The following is a 22799-nucleotide window of genomic DNA, read 5'->3' as shown; positions in this document are numbered from 1 at the left end:
GTCCTGTTATTGCTGTGTTTATAATATAACTGAAAGGCCAGAGGAATAGCACAGTGATAGGGCATTTGCCTTGCACTCAGCCAATACCCGACAAATCCTGGCTTAATTCCCAGCATCACATATGATCCTATGAGCCTGCCAGGGATGATTTCTGGGTTCAGAGCCAGGAGTAACCACTGAGCACAGCTGGGTGTTACCCAAAAGCCAAAACCTAAAAAATTAAAAATAATGTATAACTAAGTTTATTTTTATGCATGAAACAGACAAGTTTTCCAAACATCAATTGTTGATTACTTTAGGTGTTTGTGGAATTTCATTATTCCGTATAGATTTCAGGAGTGATCTATTTATTTGAAAAAATGTCATATATAGACTAATAATAACTACATAAATCTGTATAATGTTTTGTGGAATACTGACACTTTAATGATGTTAATCTTCCAAATCCATGAGCAGGAATATGTTTCCATGTCCTTTGTCCCCTTTTATTTCTTGAAATAGTATTTTGTAATTTTGTTTTATAGATCTTTCTCCTACTTTGTTAAGTGAATTTAATTGGTTAAGTGACACAATTTTGAATGAAATTGTTTTTATACCTCTTTTATCTTTTGTTTCTTCTACATAGGAAAGCTATGAATTTTTGCATATCTATATCTGCCGCTTTACTATATAAATTTATTGTTTTTAGAATCATTTTTGTAGTCTTTAGGATTCTTTAAATATAATATTACGTAATCCACAAATAGAGCTTAACTTTCTCCTTTCCTATCTAGGATGTCCTTGATATTGTTTTTTTATTTTTTTATTTTTTTTTTACTACGATGACAAGTACTTCCTGTACCACAGTGAATAGAAGTGGCAAGAGTGGGCAATATTGTCTTGTTAAAGATCTTAGAGGAAAGGCTTTGGGCTTTTCCCCATTGAGTATAATGTTTGTAATGGGCTTGTGGTAAATATCTTTGCATTGAAAATTTTTTCTTTAGTTCCTATATTGTACATTTTTATCATGAATGTGTGCTAGACCCTGTCAAATGCTTTAAAGAAAACATTTAATATGAGCATATTTGATATAATCATATTTTACATTAACATATTTATATGATCAAATGATTTCCTTTTTTTACTAACATGGTTTATGCTGTTGATTGACTTGCATAGAGTAAAGTACATTTGAGTGATTGGGATAAATCGCACAAGGGCATGATATATAATCTCTTTGATGGATTGTTGTATTTTACTTGCTAGTATTTATTGAGGGTCTTTGCATCTGTTTTCATCTAGTATATTGTCCCATAATTCTCTTTTAGTGTGGTGTATCTGTCTGCTTTTTATATCATAGTGATGTTTGCTTCATAGAAACTATTTGCCAACATATCTGTTTCTTCAGTTTCCTGGAATAGCCTATAAAAACCACATGATCATATCAATAGATGCAGAGAAAGCATTTGATAAGGAAAAAGATATACAGTAGGTGCTCTTTAAAAGTTTAAAAGAACTCTCAAGTGAATCCTTCTGGGCCTCAGCTTTTGATTGGAGACTTTTGGTTGTCATTTCAATTTTTTTGATACTGTTAGGTCTGTTCAGATATTCCAAATTATCTTGATTCAGCCTTGGAATATGATAGGAGTCCAAGAATTTATCCAGTTATTCTAAGTTCTCTTATTTTATGGATAGAGGTTCTCAAAGTAATATCTAATGATTTTTTGGATTTCTGTAGTGCCTTTTGTGGGGTCCAAATGTTGGTTTCTTATATGGTTTACTAGTGTTCTTTGTGAGTCTTGCTCATTGTTTATTGACCTTGATTATATTGTCAAAGAAACAATTCTTGTTTTCATTGATCTGTTGGATTTTTGAGGGAGGTTTCTAGTCTTCTAATTTCTGCTCTAAGTTTTATTATTTATTTTGTTCTTCCTTATGATAGATCATGTTGTAATTTTCCAATTTTTTAAGTTGTGCAGTCAGGTTATTTACACGGGCTTTTTTTTCTTCCTGAAAAATGCTTGCAAAGTTATAGACTTTCCTCTTAATATTGACTTTGCTGTGTCTCAGTAATTCTGGCCACTTTTGTCCTCATTCTTGTTTTCAGGAATTTTTATTTCCTTTCTGGCCTACTGTTTAATTTCTAGGTGTTATAGTTTTTTCTCCATTTCTCTTTCTAGTTTTCTTCAAATGGTTTTAAAAGAACCATGGTCTGAAAAGATACTATTTCTATGCTCATGATTTTATGAAAATATGTTTTGTGTCCCAATATGTGGTCTATCTTGGAGGATGTTCCATGTGAATTGGTGAATAACATGTACTTTGGAGAATGAAAAGCCATATATATACATATATTTATTTATTTATATACTAGCCCTTCTATTCAATTTCATCTTCTAAAGCCAGTAAGTGTATATTTGTTGGGTTTTAGCCTGATTGATCTATCAGGATGTTGCTAGAGCAGTGTTAAATTCTCATACTATTATTGTGTGCTAATCATGTCTTTCTTCAAAGCTATTAATAATTCTTTTAAGTATTTTTCTGACCTACATTACATGCATATATATTTAGCAGTATGATTTCTTTCTTATGTTTATACCCTTGATTATTAAGAAATTACCCTCTCAGTCTCTTATAAAATTTTTGAGCCTGAAGTCTATGATGTCTGATATTAGTGTGGTCACCCCAGTCTTTTTGAAAAAGCTGTTTTATTGAAGAATTGTCCTCCAACCTTTGACTTTGAATCTGTGTTTGCTTTGACTACTCAAATGTGTTTCTTGCAAACAGAAAAATATCATATTCAATTTTTTTAAATCTGGTGCTATTCTGCCTAGTTATTGGTGCATTTAATTATTACACTGTGATTGTCATGGAATTTGTGTCATCTTACTTTTTTATTTTTTTTACCTTTCAGTAGCCCCTTCAGTTCTTCTTTTATAGTCTAAGAATTTCTTTTGAGTCTAAGAATTTCTTGAGCTGTTGTTTATCTGTAAAGTTGTGTATCTCTCCTTCAAATAGAAATGACAGTCTGACTGAAGTAGGTATTCTTGGTGAGGCCTTTGTTTCAGGTTTTTACCATATCCCACTATTGTCTTTAGGTCAGGAGAGTTTCCTTTAGTAAATCTGATGTAAATCTTAAGGATTCTTCTTTGTATGTGATTTTCTTATTTTATTTTGCTACTTTCAGATTTCTATCTATTATAGTTTTTATCATTTTGGTCAGAATGTCTTGGAGTATTTTTATTTGTATCTCTTTTATATGGAACATTTCAGGTCTCCAGGATGTATGTGGAGGGAAAGGATATGCATATGCTCTCCATGGAAACTTCTCAACAATGTTTTGGCTGTTGATTCTTCATAGGGATTGTCTCCTGGCCCTCTGGGGTGCTTTCAATTCTTGTCTTGTTTTTCTTAAATTCAGCCCTAATTTCTCTTGTCAGCCATTCCTTTATTTTAAGTCTTTTTTCATCTGCTTCTCTTGTCTGTAGGTATTACACAGCTCATCTTAAAGATCACTTATTTTGTCCAATGCATTAGCTACTCAAATTGTAAGATCTTCCAGTGAGATTATCATTTTTCTTAAGAAGTTTTTTTAGTTATTTTATATGTTTAAAGTTTTCTCATTTCTACCTTAATATCCTCTTAAGTCTTCGTTGCATGGTTTCTTTGAGTTTCTTCAAAATTCTTAACATTTCCCCTCTTTCTAAAGTCCTTATGAGAAAGGCTATGTAGCTGGCTGGTATAGTTTGGGTCTTTAGAAATACCATCTTTTCTCACTAAGTATGGTGGGGTTCTGCTTTGCTTTCCTATTGTAATCTAAGAAGTCTATAGATGTTTATAATGTGTTGTGGTATAACTGAGTGGAAGAAATGTGCAGCCATGAAGTCTAATAAAGTGGCTGTGCTCTTATCTGGGTACAGAAATGGCACTTTTGAATGATAAAGAGTAACTTACTGAAATTCTATCCGTCTACCTTAGTTTCATGACTGTGCTCAGAGTGAATCTTACTTCATGGTCTATAAAGGTGCATCCTTATTTTCTAAGACTTCCCAAAATTGTATATTTAATCTGTGGAAGGATCCAGGACCTGTTTTCCTGAAAGTGTGGCCCACGGGCATGGCACTGTTTGGTTGAGGGCCAGAGACCATAATCAGGGTATATTCATTTCATACACAGCAGAGTCATAACTATGGCACCTAGGTCCAGTCCTGTTCTCTATTCTCCACAGGCTGGTAAAGGGCTTCTCCGCTCCATGAAGGTTTCTCCGAGGGGCATGACAGAATTTATCCCAGTGGACATCGTCATCAACCTCATTTTGTCTGTTGGCTGGTACACAGCGGTGCACAGGTGTGGTGTGTGTGCTCAGAGAATAAAGGGCCCCATTCCTGGCACCTCTCAGCAAGTGGGGCTGGAGTCATCAAAGCCAATGCCCTGATTCTGAGCTAGATAAAAAAATCTGCTAGGGTCCGGCGAGGTGCCGCTAGAGGTAAGGTGTCTGCCTTGCAAGCGCTAGCCAAGGAAGGACCACGGTTAGATCCCCCAGCGTCCCATATGGTCCCCCCAAGCCAGGAGCGATTTCTGAGTGCTTATCCAGGAGTAACCCCTGAGCATCAAATGGGTGTGGCCCGAAAAACCAAAAAAAAAAAACAGAACAAGAAAGAAAGAAAGAAAGAAAGAAAGAAAGAAAGAAAGAAAGAAAGAAAGAAAGAAAGAAAGAAAGAAAGAAAGAAAGAAAGAAAGAAAGAAAGAAAGAAAGAAAGAAAGAAAGAAAGAAAGAAAGAAAGAAAGAAAGAAAGCAAGAAAGCAAGAAAGCAAGAAAGCAAGAAAGCAAGAAAGCAAGAAAGAAAGAAAGAAAGAAAGAAAGAAAGAAAGAGAAGAAAGAAAGAAAGAAAGAAAGAAAGAAAGAAAGAAAGAAAGAAAGAAAGAAAGAAAGAAAGAAAGAAAGAAAGAAAGAAAGAAAGAAAGAAAGAAAGAAAGAAAGAAAGAAAGAAAGAAAGAAAGAAAGAAAGAAAGAAAGAAAGAAAAAGAAAAAGAAAAAATTAAAATCTGCACAGCATGGAAGTTGTTTTCACAGCCTCTGTTAGTAATGGTAGATAGGGAGTTCTTTAGCATTTCCAATCAATTAGTATTAAGCTGGGTGTGGGCAGTAGGACCAATAGGACCATAGAGGAGGAGGAGGTACTGGAAGCTCATCCTCACTACCCAGCACTTTCATGTGCTCCCACTCACAGTGCGGTCCCCATGTGTCCCTGTGTCAGGAGGTCCCACTCCTAAGCACCATGAGCCCACTCTGTTGCATTCTGCCCATTCTTTACCTTTCACTGACATAAATTTTCCTGTATTTTCCAGACCAAAATCAACACAGATCTACCACTGTACAACAGGTGCCCTCAACCCCTATAAGTTGACTGATATGGGTAAGTTTGTACAGACAGTAGTGCTCTAGTGGTTTGAATACTCAAGGTAGTGTGACTGAGTTTGTGTGACCCACAATCTGTGGCACCGTATCTATGACCCCATCTTAGTAGTATTGCCTCGAACCCATATCTCTATATGACATTGTAATTCTCATAAATAACAGTCACTTTGACCCATGGCAGTGTCTGTGATCATGTGTCATACATAACAGTGATTCCCTTTATATATTATGACAGTGTCTGTGATCAAGTGTCATACATAGCAGTGCTTCCTCGTTTATATATGGCCCATGATTATATGTGGCAATGTATTTGAGCGAGTGTCATACATGATGTGTGTGGTTGACATTGTCAGGAACTGCAGTGTCCATTATTTCTACTTGAACAGAAATAAACTATCTTCAGGTAATAAGTTGCTTGCCACCTCTCTTTTTCATTTATAAACTGATTTTTAATAATATTTAAAATAGAAAAATCACTGCTTTGTGCCTGCTTGGTTTCCTGTTCCCTGCTTTCCTCCGCAAGGCAGCTGTGCAAGTTCTCATTGTAAAAAATTTTCCGCAGGGCACGTCATCAAAGTAGGCTATCTCCACCCACAAAGGATATAGTCTGATTCCTGCTGTGTGCTTGGGCACAAAGGAGAGATTTTTAACTCTCTGAAAACCTTGGTAGATGAAATGAAAACCTCAATGAAAAGCCTCTGCAATGGAGTAACAGCAGCTGAGTATAGAATCAGTGAGCTGGAATATGAGATGCATAACAACTCTATACAATAAAAGATATTGGAAAAGAGCCTTAAAGCAAATATTTAGACAATGAGAAAAATACTCAAAGAGCATGAACAGATAAAATAGAAGCCTTTTCTCACTCATCTATGGGTTTTAAGAAAAATAAAAGACATTCTTGCAATAATTTTCAGAGACAAAAGAGAGGAGGGTTGGAAGTTACAACCCACTTCATGAACCTCACCACAAAGAGTGATCAGTTTAGTTAGAGAAATAACTACATTGTGAACTATCCTAACAATGAGAATGTATGAGGGAAATAGAAAGCCTGTCTAGAGTACAGGTAGGGGCAGTGTGGGGAGGAGGGATATTTGGGACATTGGTGGTGGGAATAGTGCACTGGTGATAGGGGGTGTCCTCTTATATGACTGAAACCCAACCAGAATCATTTTTGTAACCAAGGTGTTTAAATAAAAAATATTATTAAAAAATAAATAAATGAGAATGTGTGCCCCAAATGAAAAAGATAAAAGCCTTTGCTAAATTAAACAAAAACAACATATGAATCATTGGAATCCCAGACACAGGAAGATAATCCCCACGAAGAATCAACAGTCAAGGACATCATTACAGAGCTAAAGACTGCATGCAACCAAGACTGCATGACTGAAAAGTACCAGTTAGAAGAGACCTGAAGTAAAGCACCCCAAGACACCTCCTAGTCACAATGACAAATCCCACAGTTAGGGATAGAATACTGAGAGCAGCAAGATCAGAAAGAGAAATTACAGTCAAAGGAGCATCCTTAAGATTTACAGAAGATCTGTCACAAGAAACCCTCAAGGCTAGATGGCAATGGTGGGATATAGTGACAGAACTCAAAGAAATAAATGTTTCGCTTAGAATACTCCACCCAGCATGATTCATTTTCCAGTTTGAAGGAAGTATAAATATGATAAAAAAATGCTCAGAAATTTTACAGACTCAAAACCAGCCTTAAAAAAAACTAAAAAATCTACTTTAAGACAAGACAGAAGAACAATAAATATAGCATAAAATTATATGCATCTAACTAAAAAAAGAATAATAATATAAGGTTGTTTCAAAGGTGTGTGTTGAAGCTAGATTTGTAGGAAAAATATTATGAGATAAATAATTATGTAGAATTATAACTTTATATAGCTCAAATATATCACTGCAATGCAATATCACTTTTAAAAAAGAAAAGTAGAAAACAACAGTATTTAAAACTATTTTCTAGGGTAACCCACTGCTGTGTATAAAATGGAAGGAAGAAAAAATTTAAAAAAATAATAATATTTCAAAATGTTAAATCATTAAGCTCTTGTTTAGATAAGTATGCATTTAAAAAGTTCTGTTTTCTGGGGACGGAGTGGTGGCACAAGTGGTATGGTGTCTGCCTTGCACGCACTAGCCTAGGATGGACTACAGTTCGATACCTGGAGACCCATATGGACCCCTAAGCCAGGAGACATTTCTGAGCTCATAACCAGGAGTAATCCCCAAGCATCACCGGGTGTGGCCAAACCCACCTCCCCAAAAATAGTTCTGTTTTCTAGAATATGCCTTTCAATCCTGCAATTGTTCTTACCCTGCAGTTATTTTAAAATGAAATTACATTGGCAGGAACAATAGAACAGCAGGTAGAGCATTTTCCTTGCATGCAGCCAATCTGGGTACTATTCCCGGCACCACATATGGTCCCTACCAGGAGTGATTTCTGAGCACAGAGCCAGGAATAAACCCTGAGCACTACTATGTGTGGCCAGAAAAAAAATTAAAATTAAAAATGAAATTACAGGCCAGAATGTTAGTACACTTAATTTGCATGTGGTTGACACATGATCAGTCCTCTTTACCACATATGGTCCTCTGAGCACTGTCAGGATTGACTCCTGAGCATAGAGAGAGGTGTAAGCCCTCAGCATTGCTGAGTGCGACCCTAAAACACACAAAAAAATAAGAGTTAAATTAATGGGCTGGAGGGATATTATAGTGGTTACGGCACTTGCCTTATATTTGAGGTTTAAAGAAAGTGAAATGTGGTCTTTCCTGAACTCTGGAAGCTCACCTCAGAGCCCTGGGAAGCGAACCCCAAAGAAACTACATTTGGAAACTACCCAGCGAGCCAGAAACTGAGCACCTGAAGGGAGCCCTGTCCTACTCTTCTCTGTCTTTCCTGAACTCTGGAAGCTCTCCTCAGAGCCCTGGGAAGCGAACCCCAAAGAAACTACATTCGGAAGCTAGCCAGCGAGCCAGTGAGTGAGTAAGAAATGGCTGCATGTGGGGGTTTCCAGGCAGAGTGCTGATTGCTCTACCTGCAGAGTCTCCACCCGGCTGTGCTTCTTCTGAGGAAACTGAGGACCTGAAGGGAGCCCTGTCCTACTCTTCTCTGACTTTCCTGAACTCTGGAAGCTCTCCTCAGAGCACTGGGAAGCGAACTCCAAAAAAACTGAAGCTACCCAGCAAGTGAGTGAGTAAGAAATGGCTGGATGTGGGGGTTTCCAGGCAGAGTGCTGATTGCTCTACCTGCAGAGTCTCCACCCGGCTGTGCTCCTTCTGAGGAAACTGAGGACCTGAAGGGAGCCCTGTCCTACTCTTCTCTGTCTTTCCTGAACTCTGGAAGCTCACCTCAGAGCCCTGGGAAGCAAACCCCCCAAAAACTGAAGCTACCCAGCAACTCTCCTCAGAGTCTTGGGAAGCGACCCCAAAAATACAGCATTCTGAAGCTGCCAAGCAAGCGAGTGAAAACTACGCCTGTCCAGTGGGTCCCGACTGTGAAAAACTGTGAGTGCTGCCTGTGTGTGTCTCTCTACTATACTGCTGCGTGAACCTCTTGAGAGTGGGCTGAAAAGAGGCTCCAGAAGGCACTTAGCTCCACTTCGCTACGCAGCCGTGCACTCTTTCTAAAAAAATAACACCATCACAAGAAGAAAAAAAAACACACTAAGAACTGTGTTGAATCACAGAAGCAAGAACTTCTCTCCAGACTGTCTTCTCTGCTGCGTGCTCAGGCCTAAGATTTGATCCTGTGTGAGGCTTCATCCACGGAGGACTCCCTACCTTGGAGGCAAGCAGGCCCATCCAGAAAGGGCGGAGCCAGAGAAGTGTGCTGCCTGCATCATATAACCAATGAATACCACCACAACACGTAGAAAAACCCACAATACAAGTGTGACAATGGGGAAACAACGCAGGCCAGCATCAGACATAGAGAATGAAGATGACAAGTCTGATGACCAGGTAACGACCAACCAATTAATCAATCTCTCAGATAAGGACTTTAGAGTAGCAATATGGAATATGCTCAAAGAACTCAAAGAAACCATGAATAGAGTAGAACAGAACACTAATAAGAATCAAGAAAATATGAAGACAGAAATCACAAAACTCCAAACTGAAATAACATGTCAACTAACAGGCCTGAAAAAGTCAGTAAACTAAGTGAATGACAAAATGGATAAGCTCTGGGACAGGGTATCAGAAGCTGAGAATAGACTTGGTGCTGTGGAAGATGAGATACATAACAATTCCATACAGCAGGAGACATTGGGAAAAAACCTTAAAGCAAATGAACAGACAATGGAAAAATTAGTCAAAGAATGGGAACAGATGAAAATAGAAGTCTATAATAAGATCAACAGAAACAACTTAAGAATCATTGGAGTCCCAGAGACCCAGGAAGAAAATTTCCAGGAAGAATCAACGGTCAAAAACATCATTCAAGAGAAACTCCCAGAGCTAAAGAATATATGTGATCAAATCCTGCATGCTCGAAGAGTACCAACCAAAAGAGACCCAAAAAAAACCACCCCAAGGCACATCCTAGTCACAATGACAAATCCCACAGATAGAGACAGAATTCTGAAAACAGCAAGATCAAAAGGGGAAATTACATTCAAGCAAGCATCCTTGAGATTTACAGCAGACCTGTCACCAGAAACACTCAATGCCAGAAAGCAGTGGTGGGATATTGTGACAAGACTGAATGAAATGAATGCTTCACCTAGAATACTGTACCCAGCAAAATTCACTTTCCGGTTTGACGGAAGAATACATGGTTTCACAGACAAAAAACAGCTCAGAAACTTTATAGACTCAAAACCAGTCTTAAGAGAAAAACTGAAAGACCTAATTTAAAACAAGACTAACCAAAAGACACACCAAATTTCGATATAAAGATGGCATTAAATCCCAGGACAATTCTTTCTCTCAACATCAATGGACTAAATGCACCACTTAAGAGACAAAGAGTGGCTACATGGATCAAAAAACTCAATCCAACCTTCTGCTGCCTACAAGAAACGCACCTGAATAGTCAGAACAAACATAGACTCAAAATAAAAGGCTGGAGAAAAATTATCCAAGCAAACAACACTCATAAAAAAGCTGGAGTGGTCATACTAATATCAGATAATGCAAACTTTATACTCAGGAAGGTTGTAAGGGACAAAGATGGACATTTTATATTAATCAAGGGGTATGTAGAGCAGGAAGAAATAACTCTCCTAAACATATATGCACCAAATGAGGGGCCAGCAAAGTATTTAAAATAACTGTTGACAAATCTGAAAAACAATATCAATAGCAACACAATAATTGTGGGGGACCTCAACACTGCTTTGTCAACATTGGATAGGTCAACCAGACTGAAACCCAACAAGAATATACTAGACCTGAGGAGAGAAATGGAAGAAAGAGGCCTAGTGGATATATATAGGACACTCCATCCCCAGAAACCCGGATAAACATTCTTCTCCAATGTACATGGGACATTCTCCAGGATAGACTACATGCTGGCACATAAAACATACCTCCATAAGATCAAGAGGATAGAAATTTTTCAGACTACCTTCGCTGACCACAAGGCTCTGAAATTATTTGTGAATTCCAAAGGGACTCAGAAGAAACACTTTAACACCTGGAAGTTAAACAACCTCATACTCAATAACCAGTGGGTCCGAGATGAAATCAAGGAGGAAATCAAAAGGTTCCTGGAAACAAATGACAATAAAGACACAAACTATCAGAACTTATGGGACACAGCAAAAGCAGTACTGAGAGGAAAATTTATAGCTTTGCAAGCACACATCAGGAAGGAAGAAGGAGCTTACCTGAGTAGCTTAATGACACAGCTAATAGAACTAGAAAATACTCAACAAAAGGACCCAAAAATAGGAAGACAGAAGAAAATAACAAAGCTGAGAGCAGAAATCAACGAAGTGGAAACCCAAAAAACAGTCCAAAAGATCAACGAAAGCAGATGTTGGTTCTTTGAAAAAATAAATAAGATTGATAGACCACTGGCAAACCTAACAAAGAAAGAGAAAGAGAGAAACGTGATAACTCATATTAGGAATGAAAAAGGAGAAATCACTACTGATATGACAGAGATTCAAAGGGTAATCAGAAACTACTTTAAAAAACTCTATGCCACTAAAAATGAGAACCTGGAAGAAATGGATAAATTCTTGGACTCTTATAATCTTCCACGGTTGAAAGAAGAGGATGTAGCATATCTAAACACCCCCATCACCATTGATGAAATTAAAACAGTAATCAAAAGTCTACCCAAAAACAAAAGCCCAGGCCCAGATGGATTCACTAATGAATTCTATCAAACTTTCAAGAGGAACAACTACCAATCCTGGCAAGACTCTTTCATGAAATTGAACAAGTGGAAACACTCCCAAATAGCTTTTATGAAGCCAACATCACCTTGATACCTAAACCAGACAGAGATGCTACGAAAAAAGAAAATTATAGACCAATATTGCTGATGAATGCAGATGCAAAGATCCTCAACAAAATCCTGGCAAATATGATTCAATACCTCATTAAGAAGATCATCTACTACGATCAAGTAGGTTTCATCCCAGGAATGCAAGGATGGTTTAACATCTGTAAGTCTATCAACATAATACACAACATCAACAACAAGAAAAATAAAAACCACATGATCATATCAATAGATGCAGAAAAGCATTTGATAAGGTCCAACACCCATTCTTGATCAAAACTCTCAGCAAGATGGGAATGGAAGGAACCTTTCTCAATATAGTTAAGGCCATCTACCACAAGCCAGTGGCAAATATTATCCTCAATGGAGAAAAACTAAAAGCCTTCCCTCTAAATTCTGGCACAAGACAAGGCTGTCCTCTCTCACCACTCCTATTCAACATAGCACTGGAAGTACTTGCTATAGCGATTAGGCAAGAAAAAGATATCAAGGGAATCCAGATAGGAAAGGAAGAAGTCAAGCTCTCACTGTTTGCAGATGACATGATGCTCTACTTAGAAAACCCTAAAGACTCTACCAAAAAGCTTCTAGAAACAATAGACTCATATAGCAAGGTGGCAGGCTACAAAATCAACACACAAAAATCAATGGCCTTTCTATACACCAATAGTAATAAGGAAGAAATGGACATTAAGAAAACAACCCCATTCACAATAGTGCCACACAAACTCAAATATCTTGGAATCAACTTGACTAAAAATGTGAAGGACCTATACAAAGAAAACTATAAAACTCTGCTCCAAGAAATAAGAGAGGACACGCGGAAATGGAAACACATACCCTGCTCATGGATTGGCAGGATTAACATCATCAAAATGGCAATACTCCCCAAGGCATTATACAGATTCAACGCTATCCCTCTAAAGATACCCATTACATTCTTAAAAGAAGTGGATCAGGCAGTTTTGAAATTTATTTGGAACAATAAACACCCTAGAATAGCTGAAGCAGTCATTGGGAAAAAGAATATGGGAGGAATTACTTTCCCCAACTTTAAACTTTACTACAAAGCAATAGTTATCAAAACAGCATGGTATTGGAATAAGGACAGACCCTCAGATCAGTGGAATAGGCTTGAATACTCAGAAAATGTTCCCCAGACATACAATCACCTAATTTTTGATAAAGGAGCAGGAAATCCTAAATGGAGCAAAGAAAGCCTCTTCAACAAGTGGTGTTGGCACAACTGGCTAGCCACTTGCAAAAAATTAAACTTAGACCCCCAGCTAACATAATGTACGAAGGTAAAATCCAAATGGATTAAAGACATCGATATCAGACCCCAAACCATAAGATATATAGAACAACACATAGGCAAAACTCTCCAGGACATTGAGACTACAGGCATCTTCAAGGAGGAAACTGCACTCTCCAAGCAAGTGAAAGCAGAGATTAACAGATGGGAATATATTAAGTTGAGAAGCTTCTGCACCTCAAAGGAAATAGTGCCCAGGATACAAGAGCCACCCACTGAGTGGGAGAAACTATTTACCCAATATCCATCAGATAAGGGGCTAATCTCTAAAATATACAAGGCACTGACAGAAATTTACAAGAAAAAACATCTAATCCCATCAAAAATTGGGGAGAAGAAATGAACAGACACTTTGACAAAGAAGAAATACAAATAGCCAAAAGACACATGAAGAAATGTTCCACATCACTAATCATCAGGGATATGCAAATCAAAACAACACTGAGATACCACCTCACACCACAGAGAATGGCACACATCACAAAGAATGAGAACAAACAGTGCTGGCGGGGATGTGGAGAGAAAGGAACCCTTATCCACTGCTGGTGGAAATGCCGTCTATTTCAACCTTTATGGAAAGCAATATGGAGATTCCTCCAAAAACTGGAAATCGAGCTCCCATACGATCCAGCTATACCACTCCTAGGAATATACCCTAAGAACACAAAAATACAATACAAAAATCCCTTCCTTACACCTATATTCATTGCAGCACTATTTACCATAGCAAGACTCTGGAAACAACCAAGATGCCCTTCAACAGACGAATGGCTAAAGAAACTGTGGTACATATACACAATGGAATATTATGCAGCTGTCAGGAGAGATGAAGTCATGAAATTTTCCTATACATGGATGTACACAGAATCTATTATGCTGAGTGAAATAAGTCAGAGAGAGAGAGAGAGAGAAACGCAGAATGGTCTCACTCATCTATGGGTTTTAAGAAAAATGAAAGACATTCTTGCAATAATAAATTTCAGACACAAAAGAGAAAAGAGCTGGAAGTTCCAGCTCACCTCAGGAAGCTCACCACAAAGAGTGATGAGTTTAGTTAGAGAAATAACTACATTTTGAACTGTCCTAATATTGAGAATGTATGAGGGAAATGCAGAGCCTGTTTAGAGTACAGGCAGGGGTCGGGTGGGGAGGAGGGAGATTTGGGACATGGGTGATGGGAATGTTGCACTGGTGATGGGTGGTGTTCCTTTTATGACTGAAACCCAAACACAATCATGTATGTAATCAAGGTGTTTAAATAAAAGAAAAAGAAAGGGAAATGCCCTGCATCCAAATTCTTTAGATCAGCAAGCCAGTTATTGAAGTCATTTATTCACCTGACTCTGGAAAAAAGGGTAACAAAAATAAACCTCCTTTATGTTAGTCACTGAATTAAAATACCACTTATGATGAAAGACATCATTAGACACACATGATATTTAAGCTCCCAAAATATAGAAATTGTTCCATAGCACTTGGCTTTCTGGAACATTCTGAAATAACTGGCCAGACCAGAAGTTCTTGCTGTCTGTGCTTGTAAAGAGTCACATAGGGGTTCTGTGGATGTGTGGGCAAAGGATACAGGGCAGGAAAATAGTCATTGCACTAAAAATAATATGTAAATGAGAGGGAGGAGAGAAAAAAGAGCAAGGCAGAGAAAGGAGAAAAGAGAAAGAAAGTAGAGTTGGGAGGGAGGGATAAAAAAAAGAAGAGAGTCAGACAGACAGAACTCAGAGAAACAGAGACTGACTTCTGCTTTGACAGTGCCAAATGCTCCTCATTTGAAGGAGAAAGGAATTCTGTGGCAGAGCAGTGGAGCTAGTATTGCTGCTCAGGAGCACTGCTTTGTTCATGGGAGAAGACACTGCTCTAAAGAGGGGACCATGTTCAGATACTTCCTGTGTTGACTGAGTCCTTTTCTTTTGTTGCTGCTCAAAGAGAAGATTTCAAGTTCCTGAAATTCCTTTTTAATAGAATCCCCAATCCACAAATATTCCTCAGGACATTGGTACTGGGACAGTGTGCATGATTTGGACTCATGGCCTCATGCAGGCCAGGCTGTACTACTTGTGCTGTTTTCCTACCTACAGATACCATTTTTAATCTTCCTCTTGGCTTTTGTCTGCTCACTCATCTAGCACAATCATTTTAATATTTTTTGAGAGGGCCAAATAGTAAAGGCTCCACTTTCATCACCAGCACCAAATACAGTCACTCAGCACCAAAATAAGTGACCTCTGATCCCACTGGGTGAGCCCCAACCCTTCCCACAAGATAAAAATTGGGACTGATAATATTAGATATGTTTGCACACTCCTGGCCATGCTCAGGGACTAAACAGTACTGGAGCTCCAAGGAAGTGTCTGCATACAGACTTCATTCTTGACTGCATTCAGGGGCTCTTCATAGACTGTCTCTATTACCAGGTGTGCAGTTCATGGCCACCTTAAAGAAAGTCCCCTTGGAGCGAGCTTTCAGAATACCCAATGTCAGCTTCAACACCAGCACCAGCACTTTTTTCATAGAGTACTGGAATGCTGTCAACCACTGGGGACCCGCAGCAATTTACGACCTGTTCCTGCTGCTCACAGGCAGGAAGCCCCGGTGAGTGACTAATATCCTGCATAGGCACACTGTCCATAGACAGAGACATTTGGGGATACCCTGGGCAGAGGAAGAGAGCCTTACATGACACACCTCAGGCCTGCTGTCAGGAAGAAGACTAGTGCTAGGGGCCACCCAAGACCTGTGATTACTGGGGAATAGTGATGGCCTGTACATAAGTCTCACTGGCTCTTGCTGCACCTGGGGGGTCCTATGATCTCAGTTTACAAAAGAGTAAGTGGGGTGAATGGACAAGGTGGAGATGTGAGCTTGCTGGACTAGCACATGGACCCTGCCTGCCCATGTCTAGCTGCGAGACACTCATGATTCCTTGTCCCATGGCTGGAGCCAGGATCTAGAAATGTTAAGTCCTGTGACCCAGGCCCACAGATGAGTACCTCTGTGTGTGCTAGACACCTGATAATGGTCTCAGTGTTCATCTCAGGGAACAGTAGTTGGACCTCACTTTCCTTGTCACAAATACTTGAAGACCTGACAGCAGCTTCTACAGATAAATGGGCAGGCCCTGTGAGTGGGAACGATGATTCATGTGCTTGGATCAGTGTTGGGGACTGAGTGGGGATCTGTGGGCAGGGCTGTGTTGGGGCTTAGTCCTCAGCAATGATTGATTCAAAGTTGAAGTCTAGTGACATTTCATTAGCCACACTAGGGTGTTAATAGTGCCCAGTGCCCTTGGACTGCATAGTTTGTTTTTGGTTCAGTGGCTACACTGAGTTTCAATCTGGTACTGAGTTGTCTCTCATTGCTACCTCACAGAATCCTGAATATCATGAACCGCATTCTGAAAACAATTTCAATGTTGGAGTACTTTTGGACCCACTGCTGGGAGTGGAGCATGAAAAACACAGAGATGCTGATGGCAGAGTTGAGCCCTGAGGACCAACAAGTAAGTGCATACCATGGGTGGGATACTCGAGGAGATCCTGAGTCTCTACACCCCACTAAGGAAGTGGCCTGGCCATTGAAAGGGGCTACCACTCAATGCTTACCTGCAGGCCAAGGGCTATAACTGTCCTTCCCTACAGCACCAATCAGGTATCCAACTGAGTACAGGTGCCCCTTCCGCCATCTTGATTCTGTGATGGTATCTTTCGAAGCTAATAATACCTTGCCACTTGCTCTTTGGTCAAAAAGGAAGATGAATGCAGTCCCAAATCTAACCAAACCTTCCCTGCCTTCTCAAAGCTATCACTGGATATTTTATACTATTGACACTTCACATATGCTACTCTGCACATCAACCTTGGTTGATTCCTTCTGTTGAAGTGACACTGGCTTATTGACATGACAAGACCCAACAGGTAGGTGCATGTGTCATGGTCAGTGTCATGGTCCCCCTGATTAATCTACTGTTGAGCTATTTGGATGGTGGACATTTTTCTCTCAAAACTGGAGTTTAATTTCCATGGCACCTGACATCAGTAACTATGAACCCTGTAGTGATGCCACTCAGCTCCTTTTAGCACACTATGGTCTTCCATAGTGGCTAATGTGTCCTTCACTAGGAACAGTTAACCTGTACTCTCACTACCATTGCTGCTGCTGCAGTGAGCACAGGTCCAAGTAATGGTTCCCAATGTTCTTTCTTGCTCTCAATTAAGTGCCCAGAATTTTTGGATGCTATGGTATTTTTTTACTTTTGAATCAGGGATGCAGGGGACAGTCCTCAAGCTGTTTTCCAAGATGGTTGTACCAGTTTACATTCTCACTAATAAGACACACCAATATTGTTCAAGGGTAAAACAATACATTATCTGTTTTGATCTCCAAGTTTTATCCTATTACTTTAATGTTTTTAATTTGAGCAGTAGAAGAGGGATTGTTACACCCAACAGTTCTCTGGAAACCATTTGAAGTTCAATAAGGGAATTAAACTCTGTTGTCTTCAAGGCAAACACTTTAGCTACTGTACCCCATCAAAAATGTAATCCTTTGACTCTATAAATGGTTCCATTTATTTCCTCACAACTTCCTAAAGATGACATGTTTGCCTGATACAAGTTTAAGTGAACTGACTGAAATAACCACTTGGGCATTCTTTGCAGGGAACCAACCTGTCTTGTACATGGATTGTCCCTCATGTGAGTAGATGCTGCCCAATGGATGAGGTGGCCATCTAAGAGTGGCTGCTGGATATGCACAGCTTAGTTTTGCCTTTCAGGTGTTTAATTTTGATGTGCGCCAGTTGGACTGGCTAGAATACATTGAAAATTATGTTATTGGAGTGAAGCAATACTTACTGAAAGAGGATATGTCTGGAATCCCCAAAGCCAAGGAACACTTGAAAAAGTGAGTACTATTGGTTAATTTTTGTGGAGGATTTATCCTATGGCTGGTGTTAAACCCAACAAGAAGTAGATAGGATGATTAGGGCTCCTGTCCATGTGACATGTTGCCATGGAAACCTCCCTAGTGGCAGCATTTTTTTCTTATTAAAACACCTAATGCAACATAAAGCAAGCAAGTACAGGACTCAGATATGAATAAAGTTGTTTCTTAGCACAGTTATGTGAAAGTAAATGGCAAAGAAAAGGAAAGTTTCAACTGTATGAGGTCATGTGGGCACAGCTTTCTTCATTCTTCCAATCCTCCCCTGCATGAACTCTCTTTCCCCCATTATTAGTCCAGAAGGAACATGTTGGATGCTGAGAGAAAGAACAGTGAAAGAGCTTTTATTTGGTGTTGGGAACTATGGAAGTAATTTGCATGTAATAAATATTAGAGGAATTCTGAGTTGCAGTCTAAGACCTTTAGCACTGTTAATATTTTAGTAGAGATAAGGATAAGGAAAGGACTTGTTGGAAGATTAATATAGAAATCTGGCTATTTAGCTGGAATTTTGTTTGTATTAGAAGATAGAAAATCAAAATGCTAGTAGGCACTGCCTGCTTGTCATAGCAAGGGCAAAACTCCTGTTCTGATGTTGGCCATGTCTGCTCCTAGGCTCTGGAACATGCAGTACCTCTTCAAAGCAGCCCTTGTCCTCCTCACCTGGTACCTTCTTATCACACACTCTCAGGTAGTGCAAAACACTTGGTTCTTCTTTGTAAACTGCGGCGACAAGCTCCTCACTTACTTATGGGAATCCTCTCCATTCAAGATCTAAGCGGCTCTGATAATGTCTTCTGTTAATTTACAACCCTGATACCTCTCTAGCAGAAAACCAAAACATGGCTGTGCTCAAAATCATTAAGTAAAGAACACATGTGAGTTCACCTGACCCAAAGCATAGTCACACATTTACACCTAATTCATCACTTTGCTCATATCTAGCCCCTAAGCAAGATGTATTCTAGGAAAAGCCGACATAATTTATGCATATCTATTGCAGAGGTTCACGTTCATGGCACACAAAGGAATGCCTTCACCTCCTCAGAAGCTCGAATGAGGAAAATAGGGAAGTGAGTTCACACTGAGCAGACCTCACATAGTTCCCCATTCCAATCTGCCTCCCCACCAGATGGAAATATTGTTTTTAGTCAAAAGTCTTTAAATTAAACTTTGTCTAACTTGAGAATGCTTTGCATTCCAAAATTCCTTGCAAATCTCATGGGTTTCCTTTTTTTCATGAAGTCATTGGGCCTTTCTTCTTTTGCTCTTCCAAGGAGATGTAATTCAGCTAGGAGTGCAAATTCCATGGGGGAGGGGAACTTAAAAGAAATGCTAATTTTAATCTTTCTCTAAAGAGAAGTGGTTCATTTTAGGTGATCAGTTTATTCCAGCCATATGGGTTAAGACTAGAGATAACAGGCATAGTAAGCAACTCTAAAGGAGTATTGCTTTGTCTAATAGTTCTTTACATAAAATGAAAAGCAAGTGGTAGAAACCATAAATGTTACCCAACTTTCTCCTATTTGAGAGATCAATGCATCCTGTATTACATTTGATGTTAAAACATAAAATTCAAATGTAACATTTGGGGCTCTCAACTAAAAATGGTCAAACACAAATATTAGAAAGTGTAACGAGAGTGCCCAGAGTGATAGGGCTTTTGTCTTGCACAAAGCTGACCTAGGATGGACCCTGGTTCAATCCCCAGCATCCCATATTGACCCCAAAAGCCAGGGGCAATTTCTGAGCATATAGCCAGGAGTAATTCCCGAGTGTCACTGGGTGTGGCAATAAAAAGCAAAACCAAAACAAACAAACAACAAAAATCAAAAACCATAAAAATAGAAAGTGAAACAAGAATTGATCTCTCTTCGTGCTTTTTCTGCAATCACTACTGCTACCAGAAATCTCATTCAGATATGAGGGCTGCAGGCTATTGTAAAAGTTTCTTCCCAAAATGTCTTGAAATTGCTCTGCATTCCTAAGGGCACTTTAGGGGACCTCTACTTTCTGGGAACAACTTTCCAAGGCACAACATTCAGATCAGAAACGAAGCAACCAATAAAGTCTGGACCAATACTTTTTTAGTTATATTGATGATGAAAATAAGAAATCAAAGTCTGTATGTCCATGAAACTGGATAAAGGCATTATTGCAGAAATCTTTTGTCTCAGGTCAATAAATTCAAATGGGAGCTAATTTTAAATGCAAATGTGTATTGTTTTCTTGTCTCACTGTGTTGCCTATAACTGAATTACTCCTCCCTCTGCCCAAATCAAAAATCTCTTTTTGGCAGCACCCCTAGCAGTGAACTTGGGCTAAGGCACATAGATGCACAGACTTCTCCTCATGTGATTAAAATGACATTCCATGCTGTGACATGGAATATTACTGAGTCCTCTTGGGGTGGTAACACATAAGTTATTAAATAAATTTAGATCTTCTAAAATAATCTCCATTTGTTTCTCATTTGCATCTCAGTCATTATCTGTTGGTATTTTCCCCTCCCCTCGGGAAGTTTGGATTGCAATAAATTGAAGGCAGGGGAACTGAGCAGGGACTGTCATCTAGGCAATGGTTTTATTTGTTGGAGTGACTGGCTTGTGGATGAACAGCTTGCAGTGAAAATTTTCTTGCCTGATATTTCCTCAATAATCTGTATGGATTACTTATTGCAGAGAATTGTCAACGTACCATCTTCTACTGTACTCCCTGGATAGGGCGTATAGGATATCCCTTTCTCTTCTGGGAACTTTGTGATAGCCAAACCTCAATCAAACTCCCAAAGAATGTCTCTTTACAAATAGTGCCCCAAACTATCCAAAAATTAACCCTCATCAATAGTGAGTAATATGTTCTCTTGGAAATTCCCCATGAGGATGCTATTATGGCTGATGTGGTAAATTAAATGAGTTATACAAACATTTTTTTATAAAAATTGGCTCAATGAAGAAAAAAATAAAACCATATAATCATATCAATAGATGCTGAGAAAACATTTGCTAAGGTCCAACAACCATTCTTGATAAAACTGTCATCGAGATGGGGATGAAAGAAACTTTTCTCAAATAAATAAGGCCATCTACCACAAACCAATGTCAAATATTATCCTCAATGGAGATAAATTAAAAGCCTTTCCTCTAAAATCTGGCATAAGACATGGCTGCCCTCTCTCACCACTCCAATTCAACACAGTACTGGAAGTACTTACTGTAGCAAATAGGCAAGAAAAAGATATCAAGGGAATCCAGATAGGAAAGGAAAAATTCAAGTTTTCACTGTTTGAAGATAGCGTGATACTATATATATAGAAAAATCTAAAGACTCTGATAAAAAAAAAGCTTCTAGAAACTATAGATTCATATAGCAAAGTGGCAGGCTACAAAATTAACATGCAAAAATCAATGGCATTCTTATACACCAATAATGATAGAGAAGAAATGGACCTTAAAAATCTGATTCACGGGGCTGGAGAGATAGCACAGCAGTGTTTGCCTTGCAAGCAGCGAACCAGGACCTAAGGTGGTTGGTTCGAATCACGGCATCCCATATGGTCCCCCGTGCCTGCCAGGAGCTATTTCTAAGCAGATAGCCAGGAGTAACCCCTGAGTGCCACAGGGTGTGGCCCAAAACCCCCTCAAAAATTCCATTCACAATAGTGCCACACACACTCAATACTCAATACTTAAATACTCAAAATATATTTGAGTAAATATATTCAAATATCTTGGAGTCAACTTAAAAAAAGAGGTAAAGGACCTATACAAAGAAAACTACAAAACCCTGTTTCAAGACATAAGAGAGGACACAAAGAAATGGACACATATACCCTGCTCATGGATTGGCAGGATTAACATGATTTTATGGCAATACTCCCCAAAGCATTGTACAGATATAATGCAATCTCTCTACAGATACCCATGAAATTCTTCAAAGAAGTGGATCAAACAATCCTGAAATTTATTTGGAACAATAATCACCCACGAATAGCTAAATCGATCCTTGGGAAAAGAATATGGGAAGCATTACTTTCCCTAATTTTAAATTGCACGGCAAAGCAATAGTTATCAAAACAGCATGGTACTGGAATAAAGACAGATTCTCAGATGAGTGGAATAGACTTGAGTATTCAGAGAATGTTCCTCAGACATACAATCATTTAATTTTTGATAAAGAGGCAAGAAATCAAAAATGGAGCAAGGAAAGCCTCTTTAACAAGTAGTGTTGGCACAACTGGTTAGCCACTTGGAAAAAAGTGAACTCAGACCCCTATCTAACATCATGTACTAAGGTACAATCCAAATGGATGAAAGACCTTGATATCAGACCTGAAACCATAAGATATATAGAACAACACATAAGCAAAAGACTCTATGACATTCAGACTAAAGTCTTCTTCAAGGAGGATGCAGGACTCTCCAAACAAGTGGAAGTAGAGATAAACAGATGAGACTATATTAAGCTGAGTGGTTTCTGCACCTCAAAGAAATAGTGCCTAAGATACAAGAGCTACCCAATAAATGAGAGAAATTATTCAGCCAACACCCATCAGATAATGGGCTAATATCCAAATTATATAAAGCACTGACAGAAATTTACAAGAAAAATAATCAATCCCATTTAAAATGGGGAGAAGAAATGAACAA

General features: G+C 38.8%; 1 protein-coding gene across 1 annotated transcript in view; it reads left to right on the top strand.

The window, feature by feature from the left end:
- Positions 1-18928, top strand: part of LOC126022006 (fatty acyl-CoA reductase 2-like) — a 31962-nt gene extending 13034 nt beyond the window's left edge. The window contains exons 6-11 of the mRNA XM_049782884.1: positions 4208-4326; positions 5329-5396; positions 15624-15801; positions 16579-16708; positions 17984-18111; positions 18766-18928. Of these exons, the coding sequence (XP_049638841.1) occupies positions 4208-4326; positions 5329-5396; positions 15624-15801; positions 16579-16708; positions 17984-18111; positions 18766-18928 (786 nt within the window). The remainder of the gene's footprint in view (positions 1-4207; positions 4327-5328; positions 5397-15623; positions 15802-16578; positions 16709-17983; positions 18112-18765) is intronic.
- Positions 18929-22799: the final 3871 nt, after the last annotated feature.

The sequence above is a fragment of the Suncus etruscus genome, chromosome 11 (genome assembly GCF_024139225.1).
Source record: "Suncus etruscus isolate mSunEtr1 chromosome 11, mSunEtr1.pri.cur, whole genome shotgun sequence".
Classification (NCBI taxonomy): domain Eukaryota; kingdom Metazoa; phylum Chordata; class Mammalia; order Eulipotyphla; family Soricidae; genus Suncus; species Suncus etruscus.
Note: the sequence above shows the minus strand (reverse complement) of the source record. Positions and strands in the feature narration are given on the sequence as shown.